General features: G+C 34.2%; 1 protein-coding gene across 2 annotated transcripts in view; it reads right to left on the bottom strand.

Moving 5' to 3' along the window:
• DHX15 (DEAH-box helicase 15) overlaps positions 1 to 21296 on the bottom strand; it is a 51078-nt gene that overhangs the window by 28723 nt on the left and 1059 nt on the right. For both annotated transcript variants that reach the window (XM_006918956.3, XM_025051701.1), the window contains exons 2-3: positions 15759 to 16194; positions 11073 to 11266 (exon numbers count right to left, since the gene is read on the bottom strand). In XM_006918956.3, the coding sequence (XP_006919018.1) occupies positions 11073 to 11266; positions 15759 to 16194 (630 nt within the window). The remainder of the gene's footprint in view (positions 1 to 11072; positions 11267 to 15758; positions 16195 to 21296) is intronic.

Below are 21296 nucleotides of genomic sequence, written 5' to 3'. Positions count from 1 at the left end.
TTATCTCCTGTATCACCAGTTAATAAAAAGATGGTCGTTTGCACAACAGAAAAAGCTTCAGGAAAAATGGTATTTTTATAGTTGGAAGGACTCAAAGATACAATCAAATTGGATGCTTTTACAGTGAAGAAAACAGAATATTGGCAGTTAACTTTATCAGGGTCTCGAAACCAAAGAACAGCTTACTTACTAAGACTAGGTATCAGTGTACCAAATCCGATTCTGAGTCTCTCTGACACTAAAACTCTCCCTCAAAGTTCCGGGGGAGAGAAGGGGGGAGGGTGTGTGTGTTTATGTATAACAAAAAGCTACCTGATGATTTGCTGTACTCTTAGATGAAGCCCTTTGCTCTTTAAAAAAAAAAAACAGTACCTGAAACAGGGAATAGAAAAGGCATAACCAGGTAACTGGTGGTCCTGTAAAAACTACAGCCATTTTCCTTTACCCAAGTCAAGTTTTACTAAGTTTTATAGTAGTAATGAAATACCCAGGATAAAAGGTAAGTCACAAGAATAGAGTGTCACAAAAATAAAACTGTGATTATATAATTTTGAAGTTTCAATAATGGTCTAGTAAAAAAAAAATTGCATAGGACAGCCAAAGTCTGCCTTTTACCGGGTATCCTATTATCTACAGTTTTTTCTGTTTTGGGACAGACTCACTTAAAGAAGTCATCTGCATCACCTAGGAACTGGTCAGAAATACAAAACTTGGGTCTCATCCCTGACCTGCTTAATCAGAAATTTTGAAGGTGGTGCATAACAATCTGTTCTACCAAGCTTTCATGTGATTCTGATGCTTGCAAAAATGAGAAGCACTAGTTCAAATCAAGTTAAACAAGAGGCAGAAGAGGTAGATTGAGCAAAGCAGACTCCAAAAGCAGCAAAACATCCTTGGATTAAGTCAGAAATAGTTCATATTTCCAACCACGACGTTTAATGAATAAAACAAAGTAAAGCAAAAAAACCTAGTGTACTGAGTACTATCAACTTAGCTTAAATACTTTTGCAAATGGCTCACACAGACAACATCGTACAACTACAAGCCAATCGCCAACCCCGATCCCAGTCAACATGACCAACTGTGATGTAAATAAAGCATGGCAAAATATTATGTACTGCACATGCGTTACTTGTTTATAGTTTTGTGTTTTTATATATTTATAAATTTTCAAAACATCTCATTGTCCAGTTAAAACAAAAATCATAAAGGAAAAAATATCCACAGAAAGGTGAAAAATGTTTTCCAAAATGCCAGAAAATTTTTAAATAAACTATATATTATTCATAATTTTAATGAATGTCAGTGACTAATGCTCAAGTTATGGGTCTTCGTGGGGAAGCAAATAACATAGTGCTATGTTATTTGGTGCAGGTGTATGGGGGAAGGGTTGAGGGAGGGAGGGAAAAAGGAAGAGCCTTCCTGAATCCCTTTCTTGAACCTTACCTCCCCCCTCCCAAATGCCTGATTGATCAAAGATGTTTGAAACGAAAACATTCTAAAATACAGGGATTAAATTATTTAAAACAATCTTAGGCAAGGTATAATGCACAATCCAGTGTTAAAATAAGTGGTTAATTAAATACTTGTACGCAATTCAAGGTTTCTGCATGGCATGAAGTATAAACAAAGCAAAGAAACAAATGACAAACTGGACAAAAATTGCATCTTATACCCAGAATGCTAATTTTGTTAAAAGCTCCTAAAAATCAATAAGAAAAAAGTTAACCAATCATAAAAAGATAGGCAAAGAATATGAACAGATATCAAATTTCATCAATCCTATAATACATTTTTTTCAAATTTACTTTTTCTGTTATTGGGATGCATTCAAAATAGCAACTCACAAATAACTATCAACCAGGTAGCAATACTTCTGGGAAAGATGAAAAAAGCGCTAGTCTCGGATTCCAAAAAGAAATACAAATGGTTCATAAAGATGCTCAACTTCATACAAAAGAAATGCAAATTAAAATCATAAAGAGATTCCATTTTTCAGTTACAATATTGACAAAAAGAAATTCCACAATGTAGTACTGGCAAGGGAACAAAAACAGACGCTCATTTGCTCATTCCTTACTGGTCAGAGTAGATAAAATCTCTATGGAGGGCAAACTAGAAACAACTAATAAAATTCAAATATGCCCTTTGACCCAACCAATTTTATTTTTAGGGAACTCATTTCACAGACGTACACCGGTGCATGTGTGGAAAAATGTGTGTACAAGGCAGTAGGAGGGTACTAACGAGGGCAGCAGCAATTTTTGATAACAAAAACTGCAAATTTTTGTGCCAATCAATAGAATCAGTTAAATAACAAACTACACAGCTATTAAAAAGAATAAGGCAACTTTATATTTACTGTTCTAGAATCATCTCCAAAATACAATGTAAGTGAAATCGGCAGTCATGTGTCTTGAAACAATGCTTCTATAAACGGTGAAAAAGTTATTTTGTTCTGAAAATCCTAGTTAGGAAGTGCTGTTCCATTACTGTTAGGGTCTGGTTACCTTTCAAAGCATAAGCTTTATCAAGGCTTAACTAAATATGCAGATAAATAAAAACTATGTGTCTAAATAATCAAACACTTGACTCAGTACGACCCAAAGAAATTCGTGGTATCTGCTCCAAGGGTATTATAAATGACTGGCATTGTTTAATCTGAGTAATTAGATTTACTGCTTTCCCTATTACCTAGGAAAGCATTACAAATACACATGGAGATGAGGATGAAGATGGAAAGAAGCAACATACACAGTCGTTAAGAGCATATCCTTAGGTTCAAGTCCTTGCTTTCTTACTGGTATCTGACCTTGAACGAGTCAACTTCTCTAATGTGCCACTAGTAAAATAATATGGTGGCTATTAATTAAATTAAAATAAACAATGTATATAATGCACCTAGTACACCAACTGCCTGGCACTTAAGTATTCAATAGAGTAGAATTCTACACTATACTGTTTCACCTGATAAATTAGAATAACATTACCCTCTCTAAAACATTTTGTAGTAAAGCCACATTTATCCTTACCAGTTGGATAAATGCAATTACTCTTAGCACAGAAAAGAGAACAGCATCTATCCTAAGTTGTATACTTCAGAAAAGCCTGAAAAACTATCAACACACACACAGACACACACAGTCAAATGGGTAGTAACTATATAAAAAAGTGAAAGGGGTCTGGAATTTACAAATGTATTTTACAAATGTTTGAAGTTTAAATCCCACCTTAAGAACTAGACATTTTACTGCATACTGGAATTCCAAACAGAGGGCCCATATTCAAGGAAATGGTGTTGGTCCTATATAAATAGATTGATAAATGATGCAGAGGTTTTAAATATAAATGAAATATTTAAGATTTGTATAAATTTTCTATTTACCACTAAGTTTTTAGTGGTAAATCCACTACAATCCAGTCAAGTCACATGAATGCCTCTATTAAAGAAAAGCTATCCACATTAAAATGCCTGCACGAACACGTTTCTGCATAGTTAATTTCTTCAGTTATAATAGATCAAGACTTCTAAAAGAGACTATGACCGAAAGATTTATTCACTTTTATTTTCCCTGCCATGTAACATATTTTTGTTTATAGCCCTTATGAGTAAAATACTTTTTGAATGACAACAGTAAGAAACAGAAGAACAAAGCTAAACAGCTTTCACTTATCAGGAACTATTTTAGAAGACAAAACTATATATAGCATAGTGATTTTATAAAACAGCTCTTTTCACTACTAAATATGGTGAGACTGAACACCCTAACCATCCTTCATAATGACAACACTATGAAATGGCTGATTACCAAAAAAAGCAAACAATTTTCAAATATGCTCAGTGAATGCCATTATACTTATTCAATAGCTACAGATAAAAGTCATCAAATTACCTTCCAACATCAAAACAATTTCTTCCAGTATCAGTTACTCTTGTACGCCACAGGTACAAAAAAAAAGAATTGATCATCTACTCTAAATATAGAGGTCAGTTTAAAATGTGAAGTTATTTACCTCTTTTAAGTGATCTAGCTATTTTTAAATTCATCACTAATTTAAGAATATCTTCTGTGTATCCAAATGGCTAGCACTATATTTTTCAATTTACATAGTTCTATGAAATTAAGACAATTTCGCAAACCTGATCCCTGTGAACACAGCAGCTTAAAAAAAAACAAGACATTTTGTGGTTCAGTATTAAGATCTCCTAATGGACAGTTTATGTATAATCCCCTAACATAATCCGAGTACTATGTAATCTTAGTATCGATGTACTGTGATGCACCTACGTAACGATATTTCGGTCAACAACATACTGCACACATGAAAGTGGCATACTATGTAGCTCGGTGTGCAGTAAGCTATACCATCTAGGTTCGTGTAAGTACACTCTATGATGTTTGCACAACAATGAAATCATCTAATGACCTATTACTCGGAATGCACCCCATCGTTCAACGGAGTATAACTATATATCCAGTCAAAAGAATAAACTACTTTTGGGTATATAATTGTTAGCCTATTTCCAGAGAATAAATATGTTCTGCCTTAATGCTTCAAAACAACTTATATTACTGTTTTCCATACTCAAATGTGCTACCACAGGACTGTTAGCATGAGGTAGTTCAGAGTTTCAATTGCACATCATGCTATACTCCTTTTGATGTTATCTTTGAAAAGCTGAATTTTTCATATTTGTGATAAAAGGCAAGTACAGTTGACCCTTGAACAACATGGTTTTGCACTGCATAGGTCCACTTATTATATGGATCTTTTTTTCAATAAATACCTGAACTATTTTCCATCTAAGGCTCGGAGTCCATGGATACAGAGGACAAACTACAAGCACTGATCTACTCCATTTTATATGGAGACTTGAGCACCTATAAATTTTGGTAGTGGGGGGAGTGGGGGGGAGTTCTTGGAACCAATACCCTGTGGATACTGAGAGACAACTCAAGTTGGACATGACTGATGATGAACATGACCGACCAGCACCCCTAACCCCCGCGTTCAAGAGTCAAGTGTATAAGGCAAAAATCAGTGAACAATAAAGGTGGCAGTATCCAATCTGATTCCAAGGTTTAAGAAACTGCCCATATTTAATTGGCACAGACATCGTATTAGGAAATAATGGTGATTAAGAATGAAATTAAAACACTGGATTTTTCTTTCAACTTACATGTATTTGTTTAAAAGGCTACTAAGCCGTTAGAACATAAATACTTAACTTGTTAGGAACTACTAAACAAATGGAATTCTGAGTTATTTCTTTAGGCCTGGGGTACCATGAAAAAAATTACTCAGACATTAGGTATGCTGTAAACCAAGGCATGGGAACTTCTACTCTATTTGAAACCTAATCTTCCTATCAACAAAGTCTCTCAATCTTTGTCATCTCAATTGAAATACCTCTCCAATTCATGTGACACTCAAACTACTTTCTTAATTGCTTCACAGCTTACCTCCTTCAACCAAGTAAAAGAGCCAGTGACACTAGCACAGTTCCTTTATGTACTTAACGTTCCTTTCATTGGTAATGGGATAAACAAAGATTTATATAGGCTCAAGTTCAATTTGATGTATTATTAGCAAAAGCATTACACAGTATGATGCAACACTAATCTTACTACAGTCACAATAGCACTACATATAGCATCATATTGATTATGAGGAGTCACATGAAAAGGCACCATATAGTATCTTGAGTAAATTGGAATCTATGTTTTAATGCATTTCCAATACCAAAAAAACAGTCACATGAAAAGGCACAATATAGTATCTTGAGTTAAATTGCAATCTTTAATGTTTTAATGCATTTCCAATACCAAAAAAAGGACAAAAAGAAAGCAGACAGAAAATATGAAGCCCCACTTGTACTATGTATAGCCTCATGGTTCTTAGCAGAAATGCTTAAAATCAGCAACCAAGGCATACAGCTTTATTTCTGCAAATGGCCAAAACACATTTGGCATATGTTTCAGAGTTAGATGTCTAATCAAGCAAAAGAATTGCTTAAGAAACTAACAACAGATAAAAAAGGCAACTAAATCACTTTTCAAAACACTATCCATTCCTCAAATTTTGAAAGAAATGCTCTACCATCCTCACAACAGAATTTACAGAGAGCTAGAATATGTAGGTTCTATTTTATATGTTTAAAGATGTTGGCACTGTAAACAGAGAGCTTTCTATAACTAATTCCTTGTGTTTAAGGATAAACACAAAGGTCAACTGTAATAATATATGAAGACCTTTAGGAAATCAAGTTAGCTTTCTATGAATTAACAAAGCCAATAAAATCTAATTCTAGAGCAAGTGATTTTTTTTTAGTCTTTCTGATAGGAACCACATAAGTGGTGAACAAGCCACATTTATTCTTTATTGCCACCTCTTTCTAAATATCCAGTAAAACTGTCTTTAACTTCAGTGCTACACTTGAATTAGAACAAAGCCTACCATGTAGCAGATGTTCAATAAATTAGTTTATAATTAATGTCTGTATAATTAATGATCTTTAAAGTACCAGGCCTGTTTCCACATCTCACTGTCAGCCTTAAAACAATATTTGGATTCATTCATTCATTTCATAGTGACAAGTAATGTCAAAGTTCAAGTTAAAAACCTTCAAATTATAATTCAATTGTTGTGTTAAAAGGAACTTCATTAAATTGGTTTTATAAGCCCCTTTCTAATTAACTGAGATAACTGAGTTAACTGGTTAACAAGATCCAATAATTTCTCAAACTGGGAATCTACCATCACTATCAGCAGCAGCAACAGTAGCAATGTTGTCTTAGCGCTTGCTGGGTGACAGGAATTACTAAGGGCTCTACACAAATTAACTTATTTGATCTTAAAACAATCTTATGAAATAGTTACCAGCTCCATCTTCAGAAAAGCACTAAGCAGAAGGAATTTAATCAATGTAACCAAGATCATAGCTAGTAAGTGGCAGGAGTAGTACACAACTAAGGCACTGCGATCCTGAAGTCAGTGTTCTAGGATCTATTTCCATTTGATTCTCTTCTCAAGTCATCTATTTTAAAATGAGTCTGCCTTGTTGGAAACCACTCTGGAATCTCTATGTAGGTCTTACGCAGTTTGTGCTTCAAACTGTTGTTTCCAGGGCCCCCAAAGTGTGGAAATCTGCTATGGCAATGCTTGGTAAATCCTTCCCAATGTCAACCTTAAAGATTCTGTACCAGCCAGCTCGCTGCAGCAGTTTGCCCTAGGCTTCTACATTTGCTAAATATTTTTGGGTTCCTTTCATCTTCTTGCCTAGATTGCCTTTTGGAGATTAAAAAAAAAAAAAATCCATAAGTTTCGAATCCACACTGTGTAAAGCAGCACTTCTTTAACTGGTTTGTTCGAACTTCTCTTAAGTTTTACGGATTATCCCACTTTGAAACCCAAGACTGTTCATTTCTCACTGTCACTCAATTATAGATTTGAACGCCACATCCTGTCTTTAACTTTTCCTGATTATCTAGCAGCGTGTCCTGAAGTTATATATAAGATAAACATCTCACCATGGTACAGACAACTAATAAACAGGTGTCTCTGAGAGACCTACAATATATTCTGCTTCATAAACATTACCCCAGATTTCCCAGATTGGGTCCTTAGTCTTGTGACAGATTCCAAAATTGAAATGAATCTGATACTCAAAGGCAAACGACTTAGAATAAAAGCAAAGTATGTATACCAAATTGCCCTGTCACTATATATACCTTCCTCTCCACCAAAAGAAGTTTGAACAAATCAGGAAAAATGTCTTTCCATGAAAAACTTACCCCTTTTTCATGGTTATACTGAAAATTCTCCTAGAGTCTATTATTGTAGTGACAAATTTTACACTTCTCCCTTCCATTTCCTCATTTTTTTATTTAAAAAAAGGTTCCGTGCACAAAGCAAGCATATAGAGACATAATCTCCATTCCCAAAGAGTTTATACTCTCTCTGATAAGGCAAGAGAGATAAAGAAACCAATCTGTGACCATCCATACTGTCCATAAACCAGTTCTACATCTCAAAAGTGATCTGGCATGGAAATGTTAATTTACACAAATCAGCTGGATACTTTAAATGTAGAGACTCTAATGCCTTCTCAAGTAACAATTATTTTTCCCTTCAGAAATAAAGTAAAAAAAAAAAAATGCTGTTCCATCTGCCTAGAACATTCTGCACCCTGTATCTCAAACCCTCCCTACTCTAGCAAATCATTACTTTCAATTCAGGCCAACTTAAATTAAATTCTGCCTTCTCCGATCTAAACTGAGTTCTCAAATCATGCTTTCATATAAACCCCAATATTCTATTTCAGAAGCCTAATCACAATTTGAAATTTTACCTTTACTTTTTATTTACCGCGTGGGGACAGAAACCAGATATACTTTTTATTACTGTACCCAGCACTGTCTGATATACAGAAGGTATTCAGTTGTGAATCAAACAGTACTTGTATAAATTACTAGGTTCCCTCAATATCAAAACAGATCACTAATTTTGCATCAAGAGGAAAAAAACAAAAAAGAAACATCATCTAAAATAACAGTGAAATTGGCTATCAAACAATCTTAAATATTATGTTTTTCTGAAGGTTCAAGACTATATAACCGTTTTATTCCTTAAAGAATTGTCGGCTCCATCAAAAAAAAAAAAAAAAAAAAAAAAGATGTATTTCATTAGTTACAACCCTAACTATAATGTGTTTCTTAAAGTCCACAGCTAGTCTATCAACCTCTTCTTCCTTACATTAAAATGAATTGTTTTTCACCAACTGGTCACAAATTTGGCAACATATCTTTCACTAACTGGTCTGTTCTTCTTTAGCCCCAACCCCTTTTTTCATAATTTCCATTCTAAGATGGCAAAAGGAACACTTCAGGGGGAAAAAAATTAAAGCAGGCAAACACAACAAACGAAAAGGAAAAACCATTTATATAGCAGTGGTGGTTCTGCACTAACTTGTCTACTGTGACTGGATAGGTAATTAAAGCTGTTCTAACAAGAGTGTGTACTCATTTGTACAAATTCTCTGAAAATTGTACAATATTAGACCTAGAACCTAAAATTTATATATATATGTGCGTGTCCCCATACATTGAAGAAACTATCTCTGGACCCTTAATCTGTAGAGATGACTTAAACTTATTTATCTAGAACTCTCAAACTAATTTAAATAATATTTGTTTATCATCAACAATAAATCAAAAAGGACATGGTTACATTCTGAGTCCCTAAGGCAAAAGCTTCTGAAGTTAGTCCTCTTTATCAACCTTTTATGGTGAAAACTTAAAGGCTTCTGGCTACACAATGGATATCTATAAGCATTTGAAATAAATACATAAGAATATGATAATAATTAATAGAAGGTATTGATAGTTGTCTGATGTAGTCAATCACTCTTCCTACCCAATTAACTATATAGCTGATCCTCATTAAGTTAAGGCTTTAGCTGTTTCTAACATCTGTGTTCTCATGATATGGGTTGATAGATGACTATATAAAATATATCTAGGGATTCATAAAACACTTTTTAATGAATGAACCATTCCCATCAGTCAAAACTACAACTAGCCCCATACTATTAAATAGGACTTAACATCATTTAAAAACACCACTAGGTTAGCTTCTAGCTCCTTCAAAAGATTCTCCAAGAAATGCCAATAACCTTACTCTGGAATAATTTTTTAATTTGGTTGTAGCCTCTGGAAACTATTCCATAAAAAAATCACAATGCCAAAAGTACTTTCATTTTGAGCTAACCGATCTATTTATGTTACTTGTTACTCCCTAGCAAATGAACCGAAATTTTTCACAAGCAAACATCTTTTGAAAGCCTACCACTTCCTACCCCACCCCACACACATTTTTCCCCAATACTGCATATAACTTTCTCACCTCCCAATATCCAAATTCTTTTCTCCCTGCTCAACTGTGGCTTACCAAGAAAAGTTCAATGCAGTGAATCATATATCAGAATATTATTCCTCCTAAAAATAAGTTAAATCTGCCTTTTATTATCCAGTCATTTACATTATTTGTATTTTAAATAGAAAACCATGAGCTGATTTTGCTTATGTAATTCTTTTGTCAATTATACTGTAATTACTACTAATCAGTAATGTATCACTGAAGATTTCTTCAATGAAGATTAAGGTTTAAGCCAAAAACATGCCTCATAAAGTCATAGACGAGCTGACTTAAGTAAACACTTAACTCCAACTGTTATTAAAACTGATACTGAATTCATGAATTTAAAGATCTAATACATGAAAAATTTAATATGTCATTTTACTCCATAACACTATTCATAATCCTGCTATCAAAGGCTCATGTCATTGCCCATGTAACATTTTCCTCCAAAACTGTCTTCTAGAAACAACCTCTGGGAAGACTGCATCATGACAAAAAAAATTTTTTTAAATGATTCATATGTGATTTATATTTCGCATACATACAAAATAAACAGAACAAAAGAAGATTTTCAAGAGAATTACATACATTTCTAGTCATGCAGAATGAAAAGTGTAAGATAAGGATAAAAAAATATACAAGTCAAAGGAAATGTTAGGAAGCTCAATATGGTAGTCAATCACGTGCACAACAATATTATGAAGAGTGAGAACTGAGAATTCTAAGAGTATATCACAGAAAAGACAATCCTCCTTTTAGCTCATAACATATGCATGGTATTAGCGTATAATTAACATTAAAAGCCCTCTTCCCCAAATAAATCCTAATCCATCCCATACATCATTCTAAACTTAATGTCTTTTACTAAGATGTCACTTTACTTTTCTATCACATTTAAATCATATAACATTTCACCTAAGATAAAGCACCAGGTAACTAAAATCTGAGCTTTGAACTTCAACGTCTACTAATAGCTATATATATTACTATCAAGAAAAAGAATCCACATTAAAGTATTATCTAATAAGTCTAAAAAGTCTTATCGTTTTGGACTATTCTAAATGTGGATGACTCAAGACTCCACTAGCAAAGTTTCCTGTCTAGTGGCAGAAAACTAAGAGAAAGTGTCCATTTTTAAAGATAGTACTTACTTAAGAATGGTTTTTGCACTACTGCAGTCTTCAAATCGAATGGAGTAACCAACTTCCTGGCCCAACATCACATCCATTTCATCAGCAACTCTCTGAGCCACACTCATTGCAGCCACTCTCCTGGGTTGGGTACAGGCAACTCCTCTCTTGGGTCCTGGTAATGATCGCATGTACTCCACACACCACTGTGGAATCTATCAAATAATTTCACATTTAAATTAATTCTACTCTGCCTGCATATCAGATATAGTTAACATAAAGTGTTTTACCTCATTCTAGTAATTGAAAAAATTCAATTAGGCTCAACACAAATTATTATTTATGACTCAAACTTATAATAGCATGAGCACTCAGCCAAGGAAAGGTCATGTATAATACTAACATGACGTAACTGTACTCGAGTGGGCTAGGTCCAGAGGCTTTGCTGGATACATGCTCTAGTATCAACTTCTACTATTAACTACTATTCTATGCGCTGCAAAAAATTCAACTTATAAAAAATTCTACTTTATAACAAAGGTTAGTGTCCAAAAATATTCTAAGAAACTATAAATTCCTATATAATTTGAGTTACAAAATGCAGGTGAAAGTAGAAATCATCTACTTACAATTATAAAGCTGTTATCTTCAAATTCAATTCAAATAATGTTTGAATTAAAAGCAGGCAGAACCTAACCGCTATCCTTCTCCCCTCAGGTGAGGTACGCACAATGGCAGCACCTTAGGTACCACATTAAAAGTCAATTCTAGTTAACTGTCATCTCAGATTCAAGATGACCGAGAGAAGCAGCACTTCCCTAAAGAAGGGCAGCCAAGGGAAAAAGAAGGAAAAAAACACCTAGTATAAGTTGGTCGATTGCCATGATGACAAGGCATTTCCTCTCTGCTCCATTATCAATAGAAGCTAACAGATCCTCCAATTTCATGGTTCTCCATTCACTTACTTGGGGGGCGGGGAGGGAGGAAAAATATCTTAAGTGCTTACATTAAATGGGAATCCATTAACATACGTGATGGGTCTCCAGCAAAGCCTCTAAGAGCCTATCAGGCTCTAATGCTAGAAGAAATGCATTTGGGGGGATTTTGGGGGTACAGAATTTTTATAATAACTGAATAATATTGGTTGCATACTATTACTACATTTTTGTTAGCTTACTTCTGCAATTTGGGGATGTATTGTCACTGACAAGTATCTGAAAGGGGGAGGGTTATTATGCTGCTTCTCTAGGAACATACCAATGCATTTAAATGAACAAAAATACTCAACTAAAAGAGAAGTGGCCCTCTGGGTCTGCAAATCCAAAGACCAATGCTTAAGTTTTCCAGCAAGGCTTTACATATATCTTCATCTCAGCAAGTCTCTCACAAAGGCAAAATGTACTTTATAAGACCAAATAAAATAAAATTCAAAAAAACATTTACTGGTCAAGTAAAGCTATCTAAAATTAATTCAGAATTCTCAAGGCAAGAATGTTCACAAGTTCACTCCAGTGAAATGGAGAGCTTACTCCCACTTTAAAAAACAAAATATATAATGTTCTGGCTAATTCAGCAATTTTGAACTTTTGATCTCAGGAACTCTAATACTCTTAAAATAATCTAGGATGCCAAACAACTAATAGATTTACTATAATAGGAAATTAAAACTGAAAAATTAAAATATTTATTAATTCTTAACAAAAACTCATCTTATGTTAACATAAACAATTTCTATGAATAAGTACATTTTCTAAACCAAAAAAATTTAGCGAGAGTAGTTTTACATTTTTGCTTATTTCTAATGTCTGGCTTAATAGGAGACAGCTGGATTCTTTTATCTGCTTCTATTTTGAATGTGTTGTAATATTTGTTTTGTTTGAAGTGTACGAAGAAAATCCCAGGACCTTTGAAAAGGTTTCAAGGACTTTCAAGGGTTCCCAGGCAGTATATGGAGAACTGCTTAGTCAATCTCATCTATTCATATTTCTAAGAATAGCATTAAGGGAAGTAGGTCCTGAAAATACAGTACTAGCTGTTCAAGCCAGGGATCAAATCTTGCAAAGCTATTCCTTCCTTTCACCTTCTTCCCTTCTTCCATTTGTAGCCACCTTCCTAAAAACTGATCCTCAACCCACTAGTCTCCTTGTTTTATACATTACCCTGAGCAGTCTTATTTACTCTTGACATCTGGTAACTACCTACAATCAAATGTCAATCCTAACTCTAGTTCCCATCCCTGACTTAGTGGTCATTTCCACTTGAATATTTTATTGGTATCCCAAATTCAACAAGTTCAAAACCAAAACTATTTCTCACCTTCCTCCAAATATTAATTCCTCCCATGCCTCCTACTCAAAAATAGTAACATCCTTACTCCAATCTATCTTTTCCTCTTCATTCTACCACCCTTTACAGAGTCAAAATTTCATTAAGACCTCCTACATAATCTGTCATCGACATTCTCACCAAACAAGACACTTTGTAAAAATCCTTGTCATCTCCTTCCCATTAAAAAGTTCTGATGGCTCCCTGATCTATAGCAAGATACATTAAGGCCCAACCTCCTGTCCAGTCTCACCTGCCCTACCTCACTCTTTACACACATCCTATATTCTATCCAAGACATGTAATGCTTTCTCTTCTTTAAATGTGTCCTTGCTCATGTTGTCCCTTGGCTGAACTAGCTGTAGTTTCTTATATGTGGATATCATAAGTGCATACCAAGTTGCAATGTGAAATGTCTTTACTCAGTCAAAAGTTGAAGTTATTACTTTTGATTCCATTTGGAGGATTTCATTTTTCTAATAGACCCAAAAAGATAACCAAAAAATGACTAATTACTCTTAATGGTTTTGAGTCAAAATTTAACATAAGAGTATGCCAAAAAGCATTTGGGTGAAATTTACTATTTAACTGTTCAGTTTCCCTTCAAATCTCCCAAGCCTTGCAATCCTGAGTATTCAAGTATCTTAAATAAGAACCAAAAAAAACCTCAAATATTAATTCAAATAATCTTGTTCTGAGTTGACTTGACCTTCTTCTACACTAACTGCTACTAAATGAACTCATCTCTGAAATAAGGTTAACCATATAAGATCAGAGAACAGCAGTACGAAATAATATAACTTTGACTATGAGACAAAGGGACAAAGTTTTAAATACTGAGCCCACCTAAATCTACCATGTAACCCAGAGAAACTCACTAAACCTAAGAGTCTCATAAATCTAAGCCTTATTCTGCTCATCTGTAAAACAGTAATTAACAACTTCCTTGCAGGAATGTTGAAAAACTTAAATGAGATAATACATACCAAGTACACAGTGCCTTGGTTTTACCTAATTGCTGATTAAATGGGTGTTGTTAATACTATGAAATGAGTTAAACTAGCTGAATTCATTATTAAAAATACTATATTAAGAAGTTTAGAGTAATATCTTTTCATGTATTCAATTCCTTAAATTTCCATAAGGTGATAAAGTTTCAGTTCATAATATCAACACTAACTTTCCCTTCACTTAAAAAGAAAATCATACTCTTTAAGGCTCAGACTTTAATAAAACTTATTTTAATTGCTAGTACAGCCTTCAAAACATCTTTATGAACTACTCAAATTGATAGATTTGTGCTATATGTAACTTAAGGATAACATATATGCAGTATGCGCAAATATAAACATGTATCATAGGTACATAAACATAAAAAAACGGGCCAGCAGGAAACACAATAAATTATTATTTCTGCAAGGTGAGTAACCATTATATTCATTTTAACACTTTCCTGAATTCCTCAAATTTCCTACAATGTCAAGGGACTGTTACTGTGTAATATCTAAGAAATTTTTAACTGATGGGTTAGGCTCAAGCATATGAAAATATGCATAACCTCACTCACAGCAAGAATGGAAATTAAATATTACAATAAAATACCATTTTTCACCTACGAGATCTGTACACACTAATGGTTTCCCACACATGTCGTCATGCATGCTCATGGAAAGGTAAACTGCTATGTTCCCTGTAGAATGCTATTTGGCTATATGTACCATCATTATGAACAATCCTCTGATCCAGAAATTTCTATTTCTGGGAATTTATCTAATAGATAAACTTGTCCATGCAAAACCACCATCGGAAGCAGCCTAGGTGTCTATTACCTAGGCCCCGCAAATAATGGCTTATCCATGTTTGAAAATTTCCTGGATATATTACTAACAAGATACCAGTAAATGTTTAGTTTGTGTGTGGATGTGTGTAGAGAATACTAGATGGATGACAGACACAAGTAAAGAGATTTTATTTAGCTCTATTTTTTTTTAAATGATAACATTCACATGGTTTAAAATAAACAAACAAAAAAGAACTAAAATGAAAACCACTCCAATGGTTCAGATCTCTCTACCCAAGCACTAGAAAACAACCCTGTATCCCCAAATTTGTACTATCCCAGAGTCAAAGTGGATGGGAGAGCATCACCCTGCTATCTTTAATATAACAAAACCGGAAAAAAATAGCACTGCTATTTTCCCCCACAGACTCAAGAAAATAGGTACTCTCTACTGGATTCCCACTCTCTAAGTCACTTAAAAAATGCTAAATACCAAAGCAGCTATTCTTCAAGAAGGCCTATCAGACAGTAGACAATGAGAAATAAACATTTAGTAAACTTAAACATTAATAAAATATGTACCATGGTATACAATAACTCACCTGTGTTGTTTTACCAGACCCAGTCTCACCAACCAGTACAAAGGACTGATGTCTAACCAGAATATCTGTAAACCTATCCTTGTATTCCCAAACAGGGAGTTGAAGCCGTTTCTTTAGAATATCATAGTATCGAGGAGTATGGGGTAAGTTGGTAAATGGATTAATACACTGTGGAAGTGATGTGTGTCCTGCATGTCCGGTGTGTGTTGAATGAGCAGAATGTGTCGAATGTGTTGAATGTGCAGAGTGGGTTGAGTGAGCTGAATGGGAGGCTTTTAAAGGTGGTAATCCAGCACTGATAAGCATAGCATTAGTGGAAGCTCGCAATTCCTTCTCCTTTTCTTTCTCCCTCTCCCGCTCTCTATCTCCTCTATCACGTTCTCGGTCTCGATCTTTAGACCGATCTTCACGATCACGGTCACGATCTCGATCCTTCCTAAAAAAATAATAAAACAAAATAAATTTAGAATTCAGATTCTGAATTTTACGTAAAATGTTCACAGCAGTGTTATAGTCAGAAAGAAATCAACCAAATGAATAAACTGATATAAAACTCAATGAATTACATTAAGTAGCAGAAATAATGAAAAAGAACTTATAATCAAGGATTTTCCAGGCCTCTCCCATAAAAATCCTTTCTCCAACACTTAGCAAATAAAACTCCTTCCTACTTAGAAATTAGACTGAAGACAGGGTAGGGAAAAGGTAGGGCCAAATCAGGCAAAAAATAAATACATAAATAAAGATGGCATTACAATCTTTCCCAGATTCTCCTTCAAGTTATGCAAAAAGGTATTTTTTACGCTGAAGGTATGTTCAAAATTTAGCAAGAAGATTGCTTCTGGACGCAAAAACAATTCCATCTTACAGAGTAATAGAAATATAAATTAAAGGATTATAGCTGTGTTTTCTTGCTATACTTTCCAGTACTTTCCCAATTTTGTTCAACAAGCGTATATTACTCTATAAGAAAAACTAAAATTAAAACTTCCTTATTCTTTTGTTTTTATTTATTCTTGCATGACATTAATAGTAACAATAAATCATTGGAAATACTTTGTAAACCTATGTACAATTTGGTCACCTAGAGTGAAACACAGCCCATGAAAAACACACTTCACTGATAAACACTATTAAGTTGTTTAAAATTATGCAGATGGCCACTAATAAACTTAGGTCAATTTCAAGTACTCAATTCTAGTATCTACTTCCAGTTATTAGAGATGATCCCCAATACAATCATAATTTAAATAAAATCTATGCCTATTCATTCTACTAATCCAGTTTACTTTGGACCAAGTCCTATAGCAGACCAACTTGCCACAAGGTGTTTGAATCCAGACTTGAACAGTCAGGCAACATGGAGTTATGACACAAGCCACAAAACACATCACTGCTCCTTATTCAAAACACACAAGACACACAAATTTCCTACACCTCAATTATCAGTAGAGTGGAAAAGATTATTCAATCTCTATAATAGCACATCGGCTGGGCAACAACAGTAAGTCCTCTTGGTACAATATAGCTAAAATGCTAAACCTAGCAAGAGGTAGGATGGTTCTCCAATTATAGAAACGATAAGCTACCCAATTACATTTGTTCTTGCCTATCCTAAAATATATCATTCTAGTCTATTCCATAGGCATTTACTTAGACAGAAAAGCCTTATTATATGTGGTTTTTACATAGATAACATATATAATCACATACACTTTTCAGATATCCCAGTGCTCTTATACAGAACCAAAGGACATACCAACTAGGATGGAAGTCTCTCAGACAATCTGGCATAAAGAGAAAGGGGAAAAGAATCCAAAGAATAACCAACCAAACAATGTGAAGTCTCACAATTCAAAACTTGGGCTTCTTGGTCTATCTTTGAAATATGCCACCAATTATCCTTTCTTTGTTTCTCTCATTCTGCCTCTGACCTAAGGTGTTCATTAATTAAAAATTTATGTTGTAAATGAGGAACAGCTTATAATAGGGTAGAGAGAAATATGCCCAGCAAAATGAGAAGCACTAAAGCCACAAATGGTTCAAAGGCTGGATGTCTTAAAGATCTGAGAACATAAAGAACATCTGATCTAAATAAAAAAAGAATTCACGTTTCTAGTATTCTATCGTGGCAGGTGGCGGGAAGAGGCAGGGAGGCGGATGGACATGAGATGTGACTACAAAGTTTAATAAACTTCTATACTTCTCGCACAATACCAGGCACTTAACATATGGAACTAACCTTTCAAGGTTATAAAGTATGGGGGATACAAAGTGATAGACAAAGTAAATCAAATACCACCATGTTTTGTTATAGTAATATCTATACTAACAAAGATGTTTTTCAGGGGCTTACTTCATCAGAAACATCATTAACAAAAATCACTACAGCACAGGAAGCATAAAATGCATTCTAAAAACACAAAGATCAACTGCTGACCATGTTGGGGGGCGGGTAAATTGTGATATAAGAGTAAACAGAGCATTGAGATGTATAACCACTGGCAAGGTACTCAATTCACTAATCTGCAAAGTAAAAAATTATCAATAAAAGTCTTAAAGAAATCCAACAGGAAAGATGCATAAGACAAATTCAATCACCTTCAAATGCTCCCTGTGATTCGAACTGTCTACCTTCAATGGGAGAGGGAAAATAAAAATTAAAGGTCAGTTAAAGGAGTTTGAAGCCAATGCTTCATAAACATGTGTAGACTGTTGTACATATGCATGTTTTTTTTAAACTGGCACTTATTATAAAGAAGTTTTATTGTTATAAAGATTTACTATTTGAGGTATAATGCCTAAAAACTATAAAAGTAGTGCCTTACCTTCACTGAGTCATAAGACTGGCAGGGAGAGACACAAGACAGTTGTTGAACATGTGGTTCTGTACACTGTCTCAGCTCAATCCTAATTCAGCTCTTAACTATATGACCACAGATTTTTTTTTTCACCTATAAAATGTGGCTACTCATATGCTCTGTGGGTTATTTCAAGAATTAAATAAGTTAACATATACAGTGCATGAAACATAGTAAATGCCCAATAAATACTGCTTATCTTTAAAGGTTTTTTCATAAAATTTTGAATGCACGCAGAATAACAGGAACTAAAGTACTGCTAAGGAAGATGTAAACTGGTCATCAAAATCAGAATATTTAAACTAAGCATAGCTTTTTATCTGGCAATCTCACTTCCAGGCACATCTTTTGAGAATATACGTGTGCAAATATGTACATACAGCATGTTTATCATACTTTTCACTTACAGAATAATGAAGACTGGGAAACTACCAAAGCATCACTGAACAAGAAATTGGTTAAATAAGTTATGGTTACCATTTTACAAATGGAATACTATGCAGCCAATGAAAAGGAGATCTATTTCACAGTTTATGACATTTCTTAGTAAATAAAAACCAAAGCACAAAACGTATTTAAAAAAAAACCCCATTGATATTAAATACTATAATTTATATCTGTGAATAAATATAGATCTTTTTAAAAGTTCATTTAGAGATTAAAGATAGGGGTGAAAATTTCATGGAATTTTTTGCCTTTTTGTTTATATCTTCATGTATGACCCATTCTTGTGTTCTCCAGGGGGCAAGTTACTTAACCTCACCTACACCAGAGGACTGTAGTGAAAAATGTACTTATACATACAAAGCACCTAGAACAGTTTCGGGAGCACAGTATGTACTCTACATATGTTATCATATTATTAGTATATTTCTTTTACATTTCCACAACTAACAGCAAAAGCTCTGATCAGAAAGTAGTATCAGAAACTAATGTCAAAGTGAAAAATATACCTATTTTCAAAAAGTTTTTTCTATACTTCAACAGCAGGATGTCTTTTGGGTAATAATTTTATAGGGAAAATTTTGTGACGGAGAAATGAATAAGGTCAGTTTGTAACATAAACTTTTTAACTTTTCTACCTGACCCCCAAGTTAAAATTTACCAAGAGTAAATAAAGCTATATATAGTTTGGGAGTTTGAATCTGAGTGAAATCTCCCAGTGCATTACCTTTCCTTCCCAGTACTGAGGAAATGGTATAGCCATGTTTGGCAGTGTTCACAAGACTTAAACAGCCTATCCTCTCAAAACCACCTGCTAACTATCAAAGCTTAAAAAATCTGCATGCTTCCACAGCAGTCAAAAGTGACTTTTTAAGTCATGAAATATGAGCAAAAAAACTGAGCACTAATAAACTTTGTAAGACCACTACTAAAGAAAATTACTTCTGAGAAATGACATTCAGGTAACATAGATATGAGCATACAATTGTCCCACAAGATATCTCAGAACTTGGGCTTCATTACAGACAGATGTCATATAATAACTGAGAATCATAAGGTCACCATCATAGACCTATAAAGTCCATAGTTTTACTAATGATATCTGATCTTCCAGAGAAAGGGAGCAACTCCATGTACCTATCATGGGACCATCAATCCCAAGAAAAGCATTTAAATGGTGCACATCCACACAAATAAGTGAATTCAATCTTTCCTAGTGTATTTTGTTCCAATCTGAACTCTTGTGAGAGACATCACTTGCATCTTAACCAGATGACAAGCAATTTATTTTTGCCTCACAGGAACCAAGAACCAAGTGTTCCCTACTTTACCGACCCATCATAAATGGTATTAAAATAGGTTGTAATGACTCTTAACTACAGTCATAATCCGTGTGTTGTAATAGAAAAAGAGGCTAAGGGTGAAAATAGAAAGATCAAGGTTCTAAATCCAGCTGTGAACTGTGTCAGGTTGTACAAGTCACCTTTCCAATTCAGGGTCTCCCTTTTTCATCCCTTGAGTGGAGCTCATTATACTCGCTTAAAGTTACTTCCTGCTGTAAACAGTCTGTGACAAGTAGCTCTAATGAGTTATAAGTTTTGCTAGAAGGGCGGGAAGGTAAAAAGAACAGCTTAAAAAGAGAGAAAACCAAAGTCTAACATTGTAAACTAAAAATTTTACACTATTAAAATGTTAACATACTTCTGCTTTCCATATTTAATATATAGGAAGGTATCAAAAAGCACACCCTTACAATGCAGGCTTATATTCCAGACACAGATACCTGGAAAGCAATACAAATGAAGGACTTGGGGTGAACAAATTCACAAAAGTTATACAGAAGACTTGACAGTGATTCTGAACACGTACACAATAAAATGATAAAATTATACAACGTATTTGGATAGTCAGACGTGTATTTGCCTGAATTATCCAAATAACTCTGTACTTAAGTAATGAAAACACCCACTGGACAAGAAATTATTTTAACGCAACTGCTAGTCTATTGTTAAATTCACCTATACCTTCGAAGAAACGCTAAGGTAAAAAGTACTCTGAAACACCACGAATGTATTTCAACTCTCAACCTTCCCACAAGCGATATTCTGCCATAAATACTAAAAACTTTTTGAAAGGGGCTTCTCGTTTCAAAAGCTGATTAATGGAGGGAGGGGGCGTGGGGTAGAAATCAAGAGCTTGCTAGGAAAAAAATGCCCTCTAATTCCTATTCCAG

This window comes from Pteropus alecto, unplaced genomic scaffold (assembly GCF_000325575.1).
Source record: "Pteropus alecto unplaced genomic scaffold, ASM32557v1 scaffold5, whole genome shotgun sequence".
In the NCBI taxonomy this organism is placed as follows: domain Eukaryota; kingdom Metazoa; phylum Chordata; class Mammalia; order Chiroptera; family Pteropodidae; genus Pteropus; species Pteropus alecto.
Note: the sequence above shows the minus strand (reverse complement) of the source record. Positions and strands in the feature narration are given on the sequence as shown.